Raw genomic sequence first — 19,304 nt, forward strand, 5'->3', positions numbered from 1 at the left:
TATTTGAGGACAGCTTTTTTGGGGTCATTGATGCATTTTTTGCTAACTCTGTAGAATCTTTATTTCAGAAAATAATAATGGCAGACACTCAGCTTTCTCAAGAAATGAAGAGGCATACGGTTATTGTGGTTATAAAGGCTGAGCATAGCAATTTAGAAATATCTCGATTTTTAAAAGTTGCCTGATCTTTCCTCTACAAAGTTTGTAAGGAGCTAGAGACTGAAGATGGAAACGTATCACCAGTATCAAAGCATAAAAGACATTCTAAACACTTTGAAATCATCAGAACACCTGAATTTATCCAGTAAGCTCAACAGACCATTGATGACAATCCCAGAAAGTCTATGAGGTCAATTGCAAAAGATCTCCATGGGTCAGAAGGAACAGTCAGAAATGTTGTCCACAAAGACATCAGGTATAAGTCTTATATGATGAGGAAAGGTCAATTGGTCAGAAAAAGCAAAAGAAAATCACTACATCAGATCTAAAAGGCTCTTAAATAAACTGAAAAATTTAGCAGAAGATTTAATTTGGTTTTTCTCAAACAAGAAAAACTTTGACAAAGATCAAAATGAAATGACAGATGCTTATGTGCAGATCCTTCTGAAGTCCCAAGTGTTATGCATACAGAATTTCCTGCAACTGTCATGGTTTTAGGGGTTGTCAGCAATGAAGGACATGTGATGCCTCCTTACTTTATCCCACAAGGCCTTAGAGTTAACTCTGCCCCCTACATTGAGGTCTTGGAAATAATTGTTAAACCCTGGATAGACAGTGTATACAATGGAAAGCCACATGTGTTTCAGTAAGACTCTGCACTATCACACATGGCTCCAGTAACAGAATGGATGGCTGAAAATGTTCATGATTACGTAACCCCTAACATTTGGCCTCTTAATTCCCCAGATCTCAGTCCATTGGACTATTACATGTGGAGTGTTGTTGAGAGAGAGAGGTCAATGAATACACCCATAACACCAAAGATTCTATGAAAGCTGCCATAGTCAGAGTAATGTCCAAAAGGAACCAGGACCACTTGAATCGAATATGTAGGTGATTTAGAAGCAGTTGTTGAAGCTGAAGGTGGCTTTATTGAATAACATAGAAAAGAAGGTTTATTTTTACCCTCATAGAATTTTTTGATAAATATTCTTTATTATACAGTTTTCTTATAAACATAAATCTGTCCTCAAATATCTTACCCATCCTGTATATATGGGCCCACCAGAATCTTTTAAGCACCCAGGATCTTTATGGGTCTTAATCTGGCCCTTGTTTGTACTGAGTACACTGTACAGAATTTCTAGATGTCAAAGCTGACGGGAGAGTTTAGTATCTCCCGTCAAACCATCCAACCCAGAGGAGAAATGTTGCTGCTGCTGATGACAATATATATATCAATCATGTGACCGACCAGGCTATCAGATGTTGCTACACATCGCTGGTCACAATGCACTTTGCATTGTTTTAGCCTTCAAATGACGCCACTCCATTGGCTAAGCGAGCAGGCCAATAGAAGAAAGAGTGAGAAAAAATTGTGGCGAAAGAGAACAGCAGGGATCGCCACCATCCCCTGCCGGAGCCGCGTCAAGATTTAGGTGTTTTTGCTCAATAAACACTCACAATGCCTGGTCTGGGAATTGAAACCGCGAGTCCGCTGCCCTAACCACTGGGCCATTGCGCCTCGACACACACACATTATATATATATATGTGTGTGTGTGTATATGTATGAGTGGAGAGACAAAATTATTCTGGCTGTGGTCATGACTTTTAGGTACAGGGAAAGGGACCCAAGTTTTACTTCACAGCTGTATTCGATTAGACATTTTATAGTCTACCACAACATCACAGTTATATCAGCAGTGTGTAATTTGTCATAGCAGTGAGAAAACCATTGATAATCAGATCTACTTTATCCAGGGCAGCTCTGGACCTAAACAATATGGCTGTGATCACGTGATTTTAGCCCATGTTAAAACCTCGAAGGGAAGCAACTCCTACTCAAAGTAGCTTTCTTTTCCCAGTTACGGTGTGTGATTACCTTTTCCTTCTGGTTGAATGTGCAGCGATGTACAGCTACCTTGCATTTTGTAACATACAGGTGTATTTTTCATCAAAATATTGGTCGCAGAGGCTGTGGAAATGGAGGGCTGAAACACTTTGTAGGCTAATTTTACCTGACTTTGGTGACTAATCAAAAGTGCAACAAAAGATTGGATGATCACGACTGGAATGGAATAGATTTACTAGTCTATTTGGTAGCCACCACCTCAGCATGGGTAGCCAGGACACCTGTGAATGGCCTACATTTTAGTAGAGGTGCGATGGAAACCGGTCCATAATCTGCACTTCAGTTAGGCTTCACCTCATCAGAAGTAACAGGGATAGGGGGGTTGGTTGCCTACAACTCAGCTGAGTCAGTTGTCTCCACTTAGCTGGGTAGCTTAGCCTCATCAGAGGTTAAGTGGGGTATTTGTTGGTAGCCTATGCTTCTGAAGGGTTAACTGGGACACCTCTTGGTAACCTACACCCTAGCGAGGACACCTGTCAACAGCCTACATCTAAGAAAAGGCTTTGGGGTCAACTATAAATATCCCACAACCCAGCAGAGATGGTTGTAATACCTGTGGGAAGCAATCACTTCAGCAGAGGAAGCTGGGACACCTGTTAATAACCTATAATTCAGTGAAGGTACTTAGTACACCTGTGGGTAGGCTAAACCTCAAGAGATATGGTGGATACAACTGTAGTTAGCCATTACCTTCCTGGTTGATCAAATGAAGTACCAGTCACATTTTGGGGTTGATGTCATTTACTAACTTCTCTCCTTGAAACTCTTGGTTTTAAACCCCTGTTGGCTTGGATTAGATCACCCATGGGTAGCCTACTGCAGGACAAAGACTTCAGCAAGTTCTCTCCACCAGAGAATGGCTTGAGGTCATCTGACACTGCCACACTGGCCTGGCAGAAGGGTGCAGTTCTGATGCTCAGTACCCAGTTGTAGCTATAGCAAAGTCAATGTCAGTGGAATTTGAACTCAAAACATAACGACAGAGAAAATACTGCTAAGCATTTCGCCAAACATGTTAATGATTCTATGAGCTTGCTGCCTGTGATTGAAATAAAACCTAAAATTGCAATGAACAGGTGAGAATCTGAACTGGCAACAATATAAGAAGATATGTGAGAGCAAAAGATAAATGGAAGTTATTGAGGGGTGAAGGAACTTATCTGAGGTTTGGGGATGAAGAAATTCATCGCGGGGGGTAAGAGACAGTCGTGTTGTAGTCTTGGAGTGATCCAAGTTTGTCCTCATTAATTTGGTGTTTGGAGTTTTTTTCATGAAATCATAACGAGTTTCAAAGTAAAGGATTTGTATCATAGAGCAGGAGTTATTAGTCAGGTGATTGAAAAGGTGTTAAATAAAACATGAAGACATCTTAAAGACAAAAGAATGGTTAGCTTTTATTGCTAGATACCCCATTAATAAATGGGGGATGTTACAGAGTCAGGAAATTGCTCCATCTTACAATATTCAGATTGAAATTTTGGCTTTATTTGTGGATTACATAAACAGCAAACATCCTTGGCACAAGCAACTAATTTAGACACTTTTTTTTACAAGACTAATTAGAATAAATGAGAAGATGGTGGAGTTGGAAACAGGGTGGTTCGACCAAATCTCGGAGGATTTCCATTAAAGCACTTTTTGTTACTAAATTTTGAAAATCCTTTCAATACGAATAGGGTTTTCATAACCCTTTTAAAAACATATCTGACAGCAATCTGATTCAGTAAGTTCATGTATGATAGAGAAATCCGCTGGAGCCCTCCACTGCCCACAGATATTTTATTTTGCACCTGTCATTGTCTTGCTTGTTCCAATTTGAAGAACATTCTGCTATTGAAGTATCTTAACGTGTTCAGGTGTTGAACTGGAAACTAGTTTAACTACCATGGTACTCCATATTAGCAAGTTCTACTCTTGCAACTGTTACTCACTGTTTTTCAGTTGTTCAGGGTCAATAAGGTATGTACTAGATAAATATTGTCAATTCAGTCACCTGGATTCCAGGACAAAAGACGATTATAGCTCAACGGATCTCAAATGTGCACACACACACACACACATTGTTTAATAGTTGAGTGCTGATAGTATGCTACCAATGGTTTCATGCAATTGCTACCACACTTAACAGCACTTGACTATTCAAAGAAATTCTTCAGCCACCAATGTAGTGTGGAGTGCTCACTTTCTTGTTTGTTATTTATGTATGTAGATATAAATATACATAATTGAATGGCAATGGGACAAGAATTATGTAGCTGCTTATCAATATTAGTCTGCCTATGCAAAATCCTAAAATATAATTATGTGTAATGATACACACACTGCTTATTGATAAGTGGTTGGTTCTATGTTTGGTTAATTATGAAACCAGTGGAACACTGATTAAATGATTACTCAAGCCATTTCAGTAGGGTGACATTATTTTATTTCTTTTAGAAAAAGGTAGGCAGTGGATTCAAAGTTTCAGGTTAATTGCCTCCATCAGTCTGATGAAGACAACTAAGAGGGAACTTTGAAGTCACTGTCAACATTTTTCTTGCAAAAGTAAAATAAGCACACCTGAGGTTATTCTTGGAGAGAGAAAATATAATGAAAATGCTAGTTAGGTTCTCACTTCTGTCATCTTTGGAACCCTAGTTGCATGTATTGCAGTTTTCACTCTTGCCCGTTATGGCTGAACACCACTACACAGCAGCAGCAGAGAAAGAAATGATAGATCACAGAACAACAGGGACGTGGTCACTCTAAAACACATTTCCCAAAAGTATATAAATGCACCCCCCACCTTGTCCTGGTTCCTGTTGTTGGAGTGTAACCATATTAGGGTAATGCTTTCATGGGTTTTAACCTATAATACTGACCCTGGTACTTATTTCACTCAAATAATTACCATTGAAAAAGGGTTTTGACATGAAGGGACATGGCCCAAAACACCACAAACTATATTTGTTCGTTATTGTGTGCTTTCATGTTAGCATGGGTTAGACAGGTAAATAATTAAGGTATTGTTTTACAGCCAGATGATGGCCCCCACCTTTTTTTTAAGGATTTCATGTTCTGCACACCTTCAAAGGCAGGAAGCAAGAAGATGCTTTACTGCAAGAACACCAAAGCTTGAACAATTTCCAACTAAGTGAGCAACATATGTAAACACACACACACACACGTGTGGGTTTCTTTCTAGTTTCTGACTACCAAATCAACCGAGAAGACTTTCGCCTGTCCACACTGGCACCATTGTGTGTCTTGACCGAATGAAGTCCAGGACATTGAGCTGAGGGAAGCCATTGATACAATATATACCATCCAACAGCTGTTGCCATGACAACAACAATATCGTTAGGAAAATTAGCAAAGCCAGCTCGTTAGGCAATGCAGTTGTTTAGCCTTAAGTCAACTCTCTCAGCAGAAGTGCTCCAGCAAGGGCCAACCTGACTAAATATATATATATACATATATCACATGGTAGACCTAATCCATTATTTGTCAATAAGAAGCTATTCCGAACAACACTGTCAAGCGTTCCTTTTTTTTCATTTCTATTGACTGGATGTAATTTGGTTGCTATTTCTAACGGGCCAGACAACCACCAAAAGGATCCCACTTTGTTCCAAGAGATGATACATTACTTGCATGTCTGATTAGATTGTGTGTGTAAAGCTACAAATAACATAAATATTAGGTAAAAAACAAACCCTTTTGGAGAGGAAAAGTGAAAGGGCAGCCTCCAAATGTTTCTCTCCAGAGTTTTCTAAACCCAATGTTTATGTTTATGTTATTTGTAGCTTTATTTCCTTTAAGTGCCACCATTAAAGGCAAATTATATATATGTGTGGAGGCACATGGCCTAGTGGTTAGAGCAGCGGACTTGCGGGTTCGAGTCTCAGACCGGGCGATGTGTGTGTTTATGAGCGAAACACCTAAAATCCACACGGCTCTGGCAGAAGGTAATGGTGAACTGCTGACTCTTTCACTCTTTCCTCCTGCATCTTGCAGCTCACTTGTGACAGACTGGAGTCCTATCCAGGTGGGGAACCTTTATGCCAAGGAAACTAGGAAGCCGGCCCTTATGAGACAGGCATGGCTTGAGAAGGAACAAACAAACAAACATATATATATAAAATCATCATTTAACATCTGTTTTCCATGCTAGCATAGGTTGGACGATTTGACTGAGGTCTGGCAAACCAGACTCCAATCTGATCTGGATGCCCTTCCTAATGCCAACCACTCCGAGAGTGTAATGGGTGCTTTTACGTGCCACCGGCACGAGGGCCAGTTAGGTGGTACTGGCAACGGCCACGCCCAAATGGTGCTTTTTATGTGCCACCTGCACAGGAGCCAGTCCAGCAGCACTGGCGACGACCTTGCTCGAATGTTTCACATGCCACTAGCACAAGTGCTAGTAAAGCGATGCCGTAACAATCACACTTGAGTGGTGTGCTTAACGTGCCATCGGCACGAAGGCCAGCTTGTTATTCTGGCAATGATCTCACTCGTATGGCACTCTTAGCGCTCCACTAGCAACAGATGCCAGTCACCGAACTTGATTTCGACTTCGATTTCACTTGCCTCAACTGGTCTTCGCAAGCAGAGTTTAGTGTCCAATGAAGAAAAGGCACGCACAAGTGGACTGGTTACACCCCTAGCATAGGCCACAAGGTTATGGTCACACTTGCACTTGCCGAGTCTTCTGCAGCACAGTATATTTCCAGAGGTCCCCTGTCACTAGTCATTGCCTCTGTGAGGCACAACATTCGAAGGTCATGCTTCACCACCTCATCCCAGGTCTTCCTCCCTTCCACAGGTTCCCTCAACTGCTAGGGTGTGGAACTTTTTCACACAACAATCTTCATCCATTCTCGCTACATGACCATACCAGCGCAGTCGTCTCTCTTGCACACCACAACTGATGCTTCTTAGGTCCAACATTTCTCTCAAGGTACTTACACTCTGCCGAGTATGAGTACTGACATTACACATCCATCGGAGCATACTGGCTTCATTTCTTGCGAGCTTATGCATATCCTCAGCAGTCACGGCCCATGTTTCACTGCCATGTAGCATGGCTGTACATACACATGTATCATACAGTCTGCCTTTTACTCTGAGCGAGAGGCCCTTTGTCACCAGTAGAGGTAGGAGCTCTCTGAACTTAGCCCAGGCTATTCTTATTCTAGCAGTTACACTATCAGAGCATCCACCCCTGCTACTGACTTGGCCACCTAGGTAACAGAAGCTATCAACTACTTCTAGTTTTTCTCCCTGGAATGTGGCGGAAGTTGTTCTTTGGACATTTTCAGTGATATTTATAGAGCCCGATGTATATATATATGTATGTATTCTAATAAGAACTTATTTCGACCCTGAAGAACTGTCTAACCCATTCAAGCATAGCAAACAGATCAACCCACCCCATCGCTGGACCCATTAACTGAATCCCTTACTATCAGCACGTTAACCCCCCTCCCCTCACTCTCCTCCTAAAATTTCTCTTCCCCTTCTCCAACAGTGTTGCTTCCTTTGGTATTCCCCACCCACCTACATTCTCTCAATGCTCTCTCTTGTCTATAACCTACAAGGCAACCCCCACCTGGTGTCATGAAAAATGTATTCAGGACACTATAAAATGGTTCATTCTAGGAAGGGGGTCTCTGACCCCTAGAAGCCTTGCCAAAGCAAACACAGGAGCAACAAGTGGTCTTGGATACGTTAGATCTTGTTCAACTGTCCAACCCATGCCAGCATGGAAAGTGGACATGAAATGATGATCTTATATATATATATATATATATATATATAAGGTAGGCATGTAAGTAATGATAATGCATCTTATCAAGTTTGTTCGTGTTTTATACCTGTGAGTTATAAATGAACATGGTAATTATTTTTATAAGTATTATATAAGCATTGGTGCTTATGGTTTAAATGTTTGAATGTGTGCACACATGCATGTATGTATTGTATATATACACACACACAGACGTATGTATATGTATGAATGTGAGTTACAGATAAAAAAGTTATGGAGTAAACACAGATGGAAAGCTCTGTTCTTTCTATTATTTGCATGTAAAAGTTGCTTGTATGTCTGTCTTGATTGAGTGTGATACAAAACGTTAGCCATTTGTGTTTCTCTCCAACACAGATTTATATTTAAAAAAAAAACAGAATTGAAACAATAAAAGTGTGAGGTGGATGAGGATGCTGTAACACCTGACCAAAGTAATTAATGACAGGATGGAATAAAGGTAATGAAATAGCATGGTGGTACAGACATGACGGTGACACTTTCAGTTTTGTATTTTTTGTCATTTGAGGAAATTGGAAAAACTGTTTCTGCTTCCCTTTTCAACAAGGGGCATCGGGAAAGGACTAGGCTCCAGGAAGAATCTTCTCGTCAAAACACAAAAACCAAATTACACTTTCCATCTAAAGGCTTCCGAGTACAAGCTGATATCAGCAACAGACAAAACGGTTATTAGTGGTGGTTCCTAGATGGTAATTCTATGGGAGAGGAGAGTGGGGGGCGGGGGAATGGTAAAAATTGATGGAGAATAAAGTCACTCACTTTGATGCGGTGCTTTCATCTGTTCCAGCTTGCTACATCTCTGCCATGGGGAAATCCCCATCAGACAGGCCGGATACAGTGGAACTGACCCTAATAGTGCCAATTGGATGCAATTTCATTTTTAAAATGTATAAATTCTTTAAGGAAGCAATGAGACACCGTAAGAGTGAAAAAAAAATCCCAAATAATAGACAAAAACGAGTCAGACTCCTCTTGTTTCAGTTTGTCATGCGACAATAAGGAGCTGTTTCCTATATAACATATTATATATATATATATATAGATGTATGTATGTATATACATTGTATGAATGTATGTATGAGAGAGAGAGAGAGAGAGGAGTTACATTTTGATAGAATACATAAATATACTGCAACTGCTGTCCAAAAGGTCTGGTGGCAGTTATAATGCGATGGTTGACTGTTTGAATTGTAAGACTGACATTAAGACAAGAGAATCTGCTGCACAACATTTTAGGTTGACTCACAAAAAATCCAGTCCCCAAACTTCTAGATTTCAGCTTGTGTTGATACAGCTCAATGATTTCAATCAAAAATGATTATTTGTTTGCATATTACAGGGCTGACAGCCAATACTTTTTGTTGTTTTAAATTAAAAGGTTCAAATTTCCTCCACTTTATCGCCTCCGTGTTTGCATATTTTACAAGAGTTTTTTTTTGTTTCATTTCTTCTCAACGAAATCAACTCCTGATACAACTGGGTAATTTCATTCACCACATCAAATTCGGTAACATTATCCATACACAAAGTGTAAAATATAAACTGCTTTACAAAACAGCAAAAACGTCCACTGGCTGTTGATCAATTCACACTTTCACCGGCATCTTGAAATAAAACTGTAAGATAGCCATCATCACATTACAACTAGGATTGAAAAATATATTTAATAATTGGCTGCACTAATTCACGTTTCTAGGTGATGCTTACTTCTGTAACTAGAATTTTTAACCAAATTTCAATGATGTTACGTAGCTGCTACGACCAACCGGCCGGGCAACTTGCAGCAGACAGCACAACCCCGTTGAGAGTGTTACACAGTTGTCAAGTTGATCGATTGAGGTTGTATTGAATTATTGAAAATGTATTGATCAGTTTGGTTGAAATAAGGTAACCTTCCACCAAATATAGACACTTGAAAATATTTAGTGAGAAAGGAGGGGAAATGGTTGACTGTGGGAACATTTGTGTGAGTGAGAGAGAAGAGAGATGAAGAAGGCCTTGTGATACAACCTAGAAATTGTAGTGAAATGACTGTTTGAAAAATCAGGTGAACCTGTCATCAAAGCTGCAGCTGACGTGAGATAGAGTTGCGATTGAAAAGAAAAGGTAAGAGTCTTAGAAGACAACTGTTTGAGTAGATCTGTCGTAGGCTGAGGTGGAAAGGTAATTTCATAAACTACAGGTGTGAATGAATGTCCGTTCTCATGTGATTTTTGTGGGTTGAAAGTAAAGCCGAATATCTAGGTCAACTCTTTTTGTCGTACAGATGGGATAGGGTTAGGGGGTTTAGGCCACGTAGGGCTCCATCCTGAAGACACTGGGAAACCCCTGGGCCAACTGTAACTGTTGTCCCAGTGGGATGACATTTGATGGATGTAAGAGGATGACATCTGCATTGGTGTGTTGGAGGTTAAGTGGGACTGAGTCTGCTGATGGGACCCGCTGGATCGCGGAGAAAGGGATGATGATGGATGGCTGTTGGGGTCCCTGTGGTGCTTGTCCGCATTATTAGAAGAGGCAGATTGATTCGTGGAGTTGGTGTTGCTGCTGCTGCCTCGATTATGAGATGAATGGGAGTTAGACTTGGAAGGTGGAGTATCGGAGTCATGCTGAGTCAAGGACGTGGCAGAGTAGGTCTTGTCTCCTGGGGTGTTGCTGCCGCTGCCACCACCACCGCCGCCGCCGCCACCTGCCCCGGCGCCAGGTGAAACAGAAGACCCAGACGGTGGCTGAATGCTACTGGAGGAAGTACCATCATAGCTGTAGAGCTTTTCATTATTATTACTGTTGCCAACAGAAGAGACATGACTTCGTTCATGGCTCTTCAAATCTGCTTGGTGAGAGAAAGACTTCCTACAAATGGTGCAGTGGAATATGTTCGATGATGACCCTGAAGTGCGGGACACCATTCCGGGGGTGTTCTCCGACATTGAGACTGGTGGAACCACGACCTCTCCAACGTGAGTCTTCTCATGATTCAGCAATGTAGTTTGGTGTGTGAAAGATTTCTGACATATTGAGCACGTGAAGGGCTTCTCGCCCGTGTGGGTCCGTTCGTGGTTCTTCAGTGTGGTTTGATGTGCAAATGTCTTCAAGCAGGTTGTGCAATGATAAGGTTTCTCCCCTGTGTGAACACGTTCGTGATTCAACAGAGATGTTTGATGGGCAAATGATTTCATGCAGATCGAACATTTGTAAGCCTTTTCAGGTGAATGGCATTGCTCATGGTTTTTCAAGGTGGTTTGATGGGTGAAGCTTTTCTCGCACTGGCTGCATTTGTACAAACGTTCGCCCGTGTGGATTCGTTCATGAATTGTCAGTGTTGTCTGATGGGAAAAAATTTTGTCACAAACTGAACACTTATAAGGTTTTTCGCCAGTGTGTACCCGCTGATGGTTAATAAGGGTGGTTTGATGAGCGAACGTCTTCAGACACGTCGGGCAATGATAGGTTTTCTCCCCGGTGTGAATACGTTGATGGTTGATCAGCGTGGTCTGGTGAGCGAACGCTTTCATACAGATCGAACACTTGAATGGTTTCTCCCCGGTGTGTGTTCTCGCATGGTTTATAAGCGTAGTCTGATGAGCAAAATTTTTATTGCAGATCGAACACCGATACGGTTTCTCACCAGTATGAATGCGCTGGTGGTTGACCAGCGTTGTCTGGTGAGCAAACGTCTTGCTGCAGATTGCACAGTTGTAGGGTTTCGCACCAGTATGAACTCGTTCATGGTTTTGTAGAATGGTCTGATGGCTGAAAGACCTTTCACACATTGAACACTTGAAGGGTTTCTCTCCAGTGTGAACGCGTTCGTGTATCCGCAGATAATCTCGCTGGCTGAATGCCTTTGTACAATATTCACAACTGAAGTGGGTCTGACTCAAACCTGCAGCAGACGCACGTTCGTGGTTCGTTAAATTAGCCATTCTTGAAAACCCCTTCCGACAAATATCACATCGATATGGTTTCTTATGGGCCAAACTATGCTGAATGGTCATCTGTCTGTGATGATGATGCTGGTAGGAATTGTTCATAAAACTTATACTGTTGGTAATTCCTGTATTGGTTGATGATGTAATCCCTGTATTGGATGATGGCGTACTGGTAGGTGGGGTCTCTGTCTCGGGCTCCGAAGTGGGAGGGTAATTTTTACCACCATTGAAATCAAAGGTTCCAAAAAACTGTTTCCCCATTGGGGTGTATACAGACTGTACGGAATACATGTTTATGGTTTAGAAGAGTTATGTAGCGGCAGGTTTGGTTGAGGAGAGCAGAATTGTAGCGTTATAACAAGAAGAAGAACTGAAGAAACCACCCTGCCAAGTCTAGCATCTGTTATCAACTGGTTCCACAGGCTGAAAGTACTTTGGTCAAAGGATTACTTTGCTCCAGCATGGCTTTGGCTGCAGACACTAAAATAAACTAAAGAACCAAACAGTTGGATTTTACGTCAACACACATTTTCAAACACACGCACACACACACATACATACATATGTTCCTTAATTACAGGTACATAGTTGACAGGTAATTAATTATCAAAAGATTTCATCAATTCTTTGACATTTTGATTTCAGGAGATTCTCTGTCAATTGACAGTGTGTTTGGTGGTGGTGGGATCGAAGGGGTATCTCTGGGATGTCAACACCGTCACATTGGCAGAAGAGTTTATTCAAAGATCCCCTATTGACATACAGAGCAGCTTCTGCAGGGGTTTGTTAGGTGCTCGGTTTAATCCGGTGAATTACATCTGGGAACCATCTGACAGGTATCTGTTAGCAACAGAGAGAGAAGAGACCTGGAAGAATGGAAAAAAACACAAAATGAATTAATTATTAAAAATTAATGCAGATAATTTAATGAAGACATTTTTCATTGCTAAAGTAACAAGACAAAAACAAAATTTTAAATAAAAGAAAATAAAAGGGGCTAATCTTAAGATTTGTTAAGATCTGATTCTTTCTTATAATCCAAAGTGGATTAAAGAATGGTCAGCTATTTGATGGAAGTGTAAACAACCTGCTGTGCTTACCTTGGATCGTAGGGTGACCTGCTGTGCTTGAGGAGACCTATTGAGTCAAGTACATCAACATTAAAAAATCAAATGGAAATTGTGGTTGTGATACCTGTGCTGGTGGCACATAAAAAGCACCATCTGAACATGGCCGATGCCAGCATTGCCTTGACTGGCATCCATGCTGGTGACACGTAAAAGGCACCAACCGATTGTGGCCGTTTGCCAGCCTCCTCTGGCCCCTGTGTCAGTGGCACATAGAAAACACCCACTACACTCACAGAGTGGTTGGCGTTAGGAGGGGCATCCAGCTGTAGAAACACTGCCAGATCAGACTGGAGCCTGGTGCAGCCTCCTGGCTTCCCAGACCCCAGTTGAACCGTCCAACCCATGCTAGCATGGAAAACGGACGTTAAATGATGATGATGATGATGGGACTGCATGGACAGTTTCCTTGCCTCTAGAAGGATGACTGGCATCATTGTTTCTTTTTAACTGAAATTTAATTATTACTAACCCTTTAGCATTTAGTCCAGCCAGATCTAGTCCAAGTATTCTACCTGTTTTGTATTCAAACTGGATAGATCCATTCTCTCACACATACCCTACAATGCCATTGTAAAAATAAACAATCACATCATTAAAATCTCCAAGTTGCGAGATAAAGCATGATTAATTCAAAACAATGTGAATAAATAAGCATGAGTCGCCTGAACTAGTAAAAAAGATGTCACTTCCCAGAGCACAGCTGCCATCAAAGTGCTTATAGATGTATTGTGGTCCATCATTTTGTTTTTCAGCAGAAAGCATTTATGCACATTTGTGAAATATTGGCTGTCAATTTTTATGAGTTTGCTCAAAAAATATTTTAATATCAAAAAAACCTGATTTCACTGGATGCCCCATCCTCTGTATCTATTAAGACTGTTTTCAGTTTTGATGATATGGGTATACTAGTAATATGATATTAATGATTTCAAATTTTGGTACAAGGCCAGCAATTTTGGGAGGGGTCAAGTTGATTGCATTGACCCCAGTACACAACTGGTACTTATTTTATTAACCCTAAAAGGATGAAAGGCAAAATCAACCTCAGCAGAATTTGAACTCAGAACATGAGGACAGACAAAATGCCGATTAAGCATTTTTTGCTCAGACTGCGAACAATTCTGCCAGCTTGCTGCCTTAATAATAATAATAATAATAATAATAATCCTTTCTACTACAGGCACACGGTCCAAAATTTTGGGAGAGGGGTTAAGTTGATTACATCAACCTCAGGACTAAACTGGTCCTCATCAACTCCAAGAGGATGAAAGGCAAAGTCGACCTTGGCAGAATTTGAACTCAGAACATAAAGATGGACAAAATACCAATTTCTTTACTACCCACAAGGGGCTAAACACAGAGAGGACAAACAAGGACAGACAAACGGATTAAGTTGATTATATTGACCCCAGAGCGTAACTGGTACTTATTTAATCGAGCCCAAAAGGATGAAAGGCAAAGTCGACCTCGGTGGAATTTGAACTCAGAACGTAACGGCAGACAAAATACCACTAAGCATTTTGCCTGGTGTGCTCACGATTCCAATAGTTCATTGCCATAAATAATAATAATAATAAAATGCCCTGATGCAGTACCAGGCAGTGGTTCTCATGGCTTCTGATCTTAACTGATTGGAAGTGTTATCATGTACATTGTTTTGTCTTGGTATAAAAGATGGGACTACAGCAAATATTCTGCTCAATACCACAGATTTGCTTGTCGGTTGTTTGACCGTAACCAGTTGAACATGTCCCTTAGTGGCTGACGATATTTGCATCTCTGATCATGAGCAGAAGTAGTGGGGGAGCATCATAGCCACGTGTTGAGAGGAATTCTTTGGGTTTGAATAATTCACCTCTGGACACCTCTGTTCAACATCCTTAAACAACCCTTACTCAGGAACCTTTTGAGTGGGATGGGCTACTCAACTTGAAGAAACATCCTAACTGGGTGCCACCTGCAAGGTCAATGTGCTGTTTATCTTGATATGAGAGCATTATGTTCCACACACTTGGTTGTGATGTATGTGCCTGGTGTACCCTTATCAGATAGGTATACTGGGCTTCATATATTTATGCCCCAATGTGACTCTGATGGCACACACTGCTCTTTCACTCAATAATAATAACAATTATGGCCTCTCCCACTGAAGACGACGTATGAATATTCAGCTTTTGCCAAACGATTGGTAAAAATGATTTGTTTCTAGAGATAAAATGCTTGTGCCACACATCAGCTCATCCCTTCTATCAAACCAATGTTACCTGAACAGGTGCACAAGTGTACCCCACATCACGTGTTGAAGTGATCGCGGAACAACACGAAACGAAGTGATTTGCTCAAGAACACAACACACCACCTGGCCTAGGAACTGAAACCACAATCTTGTGGTCGTGAGTACAACACCCTAACCACTGAGCCATGCGCCCCATACCACCACCACTACTACTACTACTAATAATAATAATAGCTTCCAATTTTGAGACACGCCATCGATTTTAGAATCGAGGTCAGTCAGTTACACTGATTCCATCCATCACCCTGGGACTAAACTAGTATTCATTTCATCAACCCCAAAATGATGAAAAGCAAAGTCAACTTCAGTGGAATTTGAACTCAGGAGCCAGAAGAGATTCCACGAAGCATTTTTACCCAATTCACTAAGGATTCTTCAAGTTCCTTACCTAAACTATAATAATATGCATGACAAACACACACATTCGATATGTATATTATTGATCATCATCATCATTTTAATGTCCACTTTTCCATGGGTCAGACAGAATCTGCTGAGGTAGATTTTCTACAGCCAGATGACCTCCCAGCCATATTAACCCATACTTGTATCACATTCTTCCCCCCACCCCTAATACCCTTATGATACAACATTGCACTCCAGACTACAGTATCGCGTAATTTGCCCTTCACTCAGGGAAAGAGAATGCAACTAGTAAAGACAATATTTCCCTGATCCTTTCCCACAGTATCCTTGCGCTGGAAAATATACTTTCAGAACACATTTCTCTGATTATTTGGTCCCCTAGGTAACAAGCTACCAACTACTCTTAGGGAGCCATCCTGACTTCTGTACAACTGCTACACATGCAGTTCTTGCCTGTGTGTCAGTCTGCCACTGGTCCTTCTATGTCTTGTGCACCCCTAGTTTACTGTGGGTATCTACACACACACACACATTTTCGTAACCTAGATTATCCATATTAACCAGTGTCAAGGCTGCCAACATAAAGAACATGATCACTCTTGCAGAAACAGCAAAGAAGAAGATAAAACTGCCAACATCAAACAGTTTTCGAAAGAGACGTGGAACAGTTACTCGGCCTATTGATGCAGGTTAAGTTTACACTGTACCAGATTCTGTAAATGGTTGTTGTGATATGTAGGGCTGGAACATATACCACCTGACCAGTAATGGACACAGGTCAGTTAACCCTTTCGTTACCAACCCAGCTGAAACCTGCTCTGGCAAATGTCTTGTTTTCAAAAGTTCTGAATTAAAATCTTCCACCAAACCTTAGTCACAATTTATGTTCCTAACATTAGCTGAATGATACTCTTTACTCTCTTTTACTTGTTTCAGTCAATTTGACTGCGGCCATGCTGGAGCACCGCCTTTTAGTCGAGCAAATCGACCCCAGGACTTATTCTTTGTAAGCCTAGTACTTATTCTATCGGTCTCTTTTGCCGAACCACTAAGTGACGGGGACATAAACACACCAGCATCGGTTGTCAAGCAATGCTAGGGGGACAAACACAGACACACAAACAAATATATATATATATATACATATATACGACAGGCTTCTTTCAGTTTCTGTCTACCAAATCCACTCACAAGGCATTGGTCGGCCCGGGGCTATAGCAGAAGACACTTGCCCAAGATGCCACGCAGTGGGACTGAACCCGGAACCATGTGGTTGGTTAGCAAGCTACTTACCACACAGCCACTCCTGCGCCTAAGTTATTTTATTAAATTCTCTGTTATATTTAAAATTAATTGAAAGAAACACAGATCATCTGAACAGAAATATGGTAACGAAAATGTTAGCCTGCTCCATGTCTGGTGAAGAATACAGACTGTCTTAGATGCTGGTCTGTGAATTAAAAGGTTTGATTTTCCCCAACAAATACCATTCCAGGTATTTATTGATCTCTGGTCATTTTGTGTTATAGACTTTGCTCATTGACTCCTTATTGATAGGGATTACAATGGGCCTTAACCATTCTGTAGCCATGCATCCCTTTGCTCCCCTTTTTACTCTACTGAGCCCTCATATTCTTTTATTCTTTTGTTTCACTTGCCTGACTGTGGCCATGCTAAAGCACCACCTTAAAGGGTTTTCTTTAGTCAAAGGAATTGACCCCAGGATTTATTCTTTGTAAACCTAGTACTTATTCTATCAGTCTCTCTAGTTGAACTGCTAAGTTACGAGGATGTAAACACACCAACATCAGTTGTCAAGCAATGGTAGTGAGACACAAAGGCACACACACACAATGGGCTTCTTTCAGTTTCCGTCTACCAAATCCACTCACAAGGCTTTGGTTGGCCTAAGGCTATAGTAGAAGACACTTGCAAAATAGTAAATTAGGGAGCCACAGCAGTATTTAAAAGATACATTACAAAAATATTTGCTTTAGATATATTTATTTCTTTATTGCCCACAGGGGGCTAAACATAGAGGGGACAAACAAGGACAGACAAAGGGATTAAGTCGATTACATCGACCCCAGTGTGTAACTGGTACTTATTTAATCGGCCCCGAAAAGATGAAAGGCAAAGTTGACCTTGGCGGAATTTGAACTCAGAACGTAATGACAGATGAAATACCACCAAGCATTTCGCCCGGTGTGCTAACGATTCTGCCAGCTTGCTGCCTTTTTAGATGTATTTATTGGAAGAAAGAGCTTGGTCTTTTCATTAATGTTCCTACAGAGTTCAAACTGCAGGAATAGCAAAATAGGGATTTAAAAAGAAGTCTCTACAAAACTAGTTTTTCAATATCAAATGGCTATAGGGGTCCACCAGAGTAAAATAACAAACAAAGGGGTCCAGAGGCGAAAAAATGGTTGGGAACTCTTGGTTTAACCCTCGGTCACATATTCAACTGATGCTGCCAATACAGAGGTGTACAACAACTCAACAGAGATGACTAAAAAGGAGACAGAATGCTGCTGCAAGAAAAGGAACAGAGGAAGAAGAGCCAAAGGAAGAGGAAGAGTGCAGAGGATAAATGGTAAGAATTGAAAATAAAGGTTGAACTGAGAAAATGGTTTGGTGGCTTGTTTCATGCTTCTGCTGTTTTTAGCTGTCTATATGGTTGTGAGTGGACACAAACCCTGTGTTATAGACTTCCTACCTTGGATTCAATAGAACATTGAAGATGTGACAGCTGGAAGGAGAAAGGGTTGCATTGGGAGGGGGTTGTTATTCAATTTCAGCTGAGCAATGTGAAACGAAGTGCCTTGCTCAAAGACACAATGTGTCGCCTAGTTTAGAAATTGGACCCTTCAACCCATGACAGACCTTATAACCCTTAGTCCAACCCCCATAAATACTACGCTACGCTTCTTTTTAGATAAGAACTGTAAGAAAGCCATAAAGAGGAGAAGAGCATGAAAGAGATTAAGGGATTAAGCTTGGAACTTTTGAAGGCCACGAGAGATCATCCTCATAATTTTACTCATCATTTTGATATGGGTTGCACAGGTCCACCATCACATTTCTTGAAACTTTGTCACCTCAACTATAAATCTCAAACACTTCAACCTACATCATCCTTTGTTCTTTGACCACGACCACCTCCTCTTCTTCTACTGCCCCCCCCCCACTATCAACCCTCACCAGGGGTCTGTACCAGCACCATTACCTCTCCTATATACATTAGTTGACATCTTTGACCCTTTCACACCAACCCACGTTGAGACCGCTCTTGGTTCCTTGTTACTACCTTCCTGTCTTAAAGCGATCGAAATTAAAATCTTCCACCAAAATTGCCCGTCCATCCGTGCCAAACACCAGCTAAATAACGACAAAAGTATTTTACAAAACTTTTCATTCATTTCAAAAATTAATTGAAATAAAGGCAGTGTATTTCACCATGGCAACGAAAGGGGTTTCATATCCCACCACACTCTCAGCTTACTTCAATCTTGTCTTTCATATCAGTCAGCATCCACTCTGGCCTCATCTTCTCTCTTCTACATCCTACATCCATCAACACTCATCTCTTACATCACATTGTCCTGCCATCTGTACAGACGAGGTGGAACATTGCAGTGTAAGGGGACTGTACTCTTGATTACACTAGAGGTGCTGGAGAAAGACGTCTACCACTT

At 41.1% G+C, this 19,304-nt stretch overlaps 1 protein-coding gene across 5 annotated transcripts in view; it reads right to left on the reverse strand.

Annotated features, from left to right (window-relative positions):
- Positions 1 to 9,324: 9,324 nt before the first annotated feature.
- The window catches only part of LOC115218826 (gastrula zinc finger protein XlCGF26.1-like), a 30,750-nt gene continuing 20,770 nt past the window's right edge, over positions 9,325 to 19,304 (reverse strand). For all 5 annotated transcript variants that reach the window (XM_036509335.1, XM_036509337.1, XM_029788769.2 and 2 more), the window contains one exon: positions 9,325 to 12,683. In XM_036509335.1, the coding sequence (XP_036365228.1) occupies positions 10,126 to 12,108 (1,983 nt within the window). In that variant the 5' untranslated portion in view covers positions 12,109 to 12,683 and the 3' untranslated portion in view covers positions 9,325 to 10,125. The remainder of the gene's footprint in view (positions 12,684 to 19,304) is intronic.

The sequence above is a fragment of the Octopus sinensis genome, linkage group LG14 (genome assembly GCF_006345805.1).
Source record: "Octopus sinensis linkage group LG14, ASM634580v1, whole genome shotgun sequence".
NCBI classification, from domain to species: Eukaryota; Metazoa; Mollusca; class Cephalopoda; order Octopoda; family Octopodidae; genus Octopus; species Octopus sinensis.